This window comes from Salvia hispanica, chromosome 4 (assembly GCF_023119035.1).
Source record: "Salvia hispanica cultivar TCC Black 2014 chromosome 4, UniMelb_Shisp_WGS_1.0, whole genome shotgun sequence".
Classification (NCBI taxonomy): Eukaryota; Viridiplantae; Streptophyta; class Magnoliopsida; order Lamiales; family Lamiaceae; genus Salvia; species Salvia hispanica.
This window is the reverse complement of record NC_062968.1, coordinates 43,777,110-43,779,843: the sequence shown is the minus strand read 5'-3', so window position 1 is coordinate 43,779,843 and position 2,734 is coordinate 43,777,110. Positions and strand designations below refer to the sequence as shown.

Below are 2,734 nucleotides of genomic sequence, written 5' to 3'. Positions count from 1 at the left end.
CTGGATTTGGTTACGGGCATGTGAACTGAAAGTTTGAGGGTTTTAAAAGGAACATAGGTATCATACTTGTTAGAGATATTTGAACTAAGATATTCTTTATTCTTTGTTATATTTTTATAATGGAACACTTCTTAGACCTCGAGAGGAACAAGGATCGTGTGTTTTAAAGTGAAGGTTGTTTGTTGGAATTGTCGAGGGATGGATGATAGGAGGAAAGATGTTGCTATTAAGAGGCTTTTGAGCAAGCAGGATGTTTTTTTCTTAGGGATTGTTGAGTTCAAACATAAAGATATTGCAGAGAGAAAGATTGGGTTTTGGTGGGGTCACAACAATTTGGGTAAGTAGCATGCAGTTGCCATTGATGGGGGTGGGGGAGTCATTGCTTGTTGGGAAACTAGCAGATTTGAAATGAAGAGATGTTGTAAGGGTGATAGATGGGTTTTAGTGGAAGGGGTCATCAAAGATCAGGAGTTCTTTTGTGGCATTTTGGTGGTTTATGCCCCAACTAACAGAGATGGGAGAAATAAGCTTTTGGATGAACTGATGGTCACAAGGAGGAATATCTCATCACCTCTACTGATTATGAGCGACTTCAATGAGGTTACGCATGCCGGAGAAAGGAGTAGTGGGCTAAGCTGTCCGGAAAGCATCACAGAATTCAACCATTGATTCAGTGAGATGAGAGTCCAGGAGGTGCCTCTTTTGGGTAGGAAGTTCACTTGGGCCCGGGGAAAATCACGAAGCAAATTAGATAGAGCATTCATCGACCAAGAGTGGAGTTTCAAGTTCCCTGATTTAAACCTCAAAGCACTCCCCAACACAATCTCCGATCATGCCCCCATACCCTTATCTTTGGCAGCCTATTCTCCCGGGGTGAGACCCTTCAGAAGCATTGATGTGTGGTTTTTACACCTTGATTTTACTAAATTGGTTAGAGAAGAATGGAGGGCATTGGGGAACATGCCGATTCACATGAAATTGAAAGCACTGCAACTGCCTCTGAGGAAGTGGAACAGAGAGACGTTTGGGAATATTGATGATGCAATCAAGAAATTTGAGGTCGAGCAGCTGCTAATTCAAGAAAAGATTGATTTGAGGGGAGGAGACGTATGTGACTTCACCAGATTATCAACAATTGAGGCACAACTTAAAAAATGGTTAGATAGGAAGGCAAGCTATTGGAAGCAGCTTTTCAGAGACATTGGATTACGGGAGGGGATCGTAATACTAAATATTTTCACGCCGTCGCCCTCACAAGAAGAAGAGTTAAAAGAATGGAGCTCATTAAGAGTGGTGGCGGGATGTTAAAGAAACCGAGAGGGGTGAAGATTGCAATGTTAAAGTTTTTCAAGGAGCTCTACAGACAAAAGCCCGCCCCTGCCAAGAATTCATATGGATACTTCTCCCCTTCCAAGGGTCAACAGCCACCAGGTTACAATACTTCAGTCGAGAACTTCGTAAGATGAGATAGTCTCAGCTCTTAGAGAATGTGATGCAGCAAAGGCCCCCGGGTACGATGGATTTAATTTTAAGTTTGTGAAGGAGATGTGGCAAGACATCGGGAAAGGGGTTTGCGATCTTATTTAAGACTTTTTTTACTCGGGTACACTCCCAAGAGAAATCAATCGAACGTGGATGACTTTGATACCAAAAGTTGATGGCGCTGTTGAGGTCAAGGACTTTCGCCCCATTAGTATTATTGGATGCTTATACAAAATTATTTCCAAGATTTTGGCAAAAAGGCTCTCTAATGTACTGCCGAACCTAATTGGAGAGTCATAGTCAGCCTTCGTCAAGCAAAGACAAATTCTTGACGAAGCTCTTATCGTCAATGAAGTAGTTTGGTAGTAGAGGAAAAGCAAGCAAAGAGTGGCCATCCTGAAGATTGACTTCCAGAAGGCATATGACATAATTCGGTAGGATTTTCTGAAAGAGATTTTGATTGGCATGGGATTTGGTGAAATATGGACAAATTGGGTTATGGAATGTGTGACTACGACCTCGATGTCAATACTCATCAATGGATCACCCACTTCCCCATTTCAAATGCAGAGGGGTCTTAGGTAGGGCGACCCTTTATCGCCTTTCCTGTTCTTATTAGTTGCAAAGGCTTTCAATCGACTTGTGACCAGGGGAAAGGAAATCGGTGTTCTTGATGGAGTTAAGATTGGTAAAGACGAGATTCCGCTCACGCATCTTCAGTTCGCGGTTATGACAAATAGGGCAATTGTGAATCGAGAAACAAAAGAACGTAAATAGACACAGAATTTACGTGGTTCACCAACGTTGTGTTGGCTACGTCCACGGGCAAAAACGGAGAACAAATTGTATTATGACTGCAGTTTTCAGATACAGATTATGTGCTCTACTCCCATATATATAGGCACACATTAGACAGACTGGGCCTAGGAAACATAATCCTATCCCAATTAGGAAACCTAATCCTATACAAATTCAAGGCATACTAACAAATCTCCACCTTGACTTGAATTCTCCCTTGCAGACGCATCATCATAACACCAGACGAACAAACTTCTCCATTCTTGCCTCAGATTTGCCCTCCACGGGCAACTAACAGCTCATGACATTAAGCAAGTCCAAACAATGTTGAAACTTGCTCTGCGGGACTGACTTGGTGAACATATCAGCAGGATTATCAGCAGTACCTACTTTCTTCACCTCAATTCTCTTCTCATCTCTTAGAAAATGATACCTCACATCAATATGCTTAGTC

General features: G+C 42.2%; 1 protein-coding gene across 1 annotated transcript; it reads left to right on the top strand.

Moving 5' to 3' along the window:
* The first annotated feature begins 678 nt into the window (after nt 1-678).
* On the top strand, nt 679-1,466 carry LOC125221151. Its single transcript, XM_048123277.1, has 2 exons — nt 679-1,107; nt 1,167-1,466. Exons 1-2 carry the CDS (start codon nt 679-681, stop codon nt 1,464-1,466), a joined length of 729 nt encoding a protein of 242 aa, XP_047979234.1.
* The last annotated feature ends 1,268 nt before the right edge of the window (nt 1,467-2,734 follow it).

Excerpts from the sequence above, each read along its gene's own strand:
- LOC125221151 (XM_048123277.1), top strand. The coding sequence starts at position 679 with ATGAGAGTCCAGGAGGTGCCTCTTTTGGGTAGGAAGTTCACTTGGGCC. Across the intron at positions 1,108-1,166 it reads TTGATTTGAGGGGAGGAGAC|GAAGGCAAGCTATTGGAAGC; the intron begins GTATGTGACTTC and ends ATGGTTAGATAG.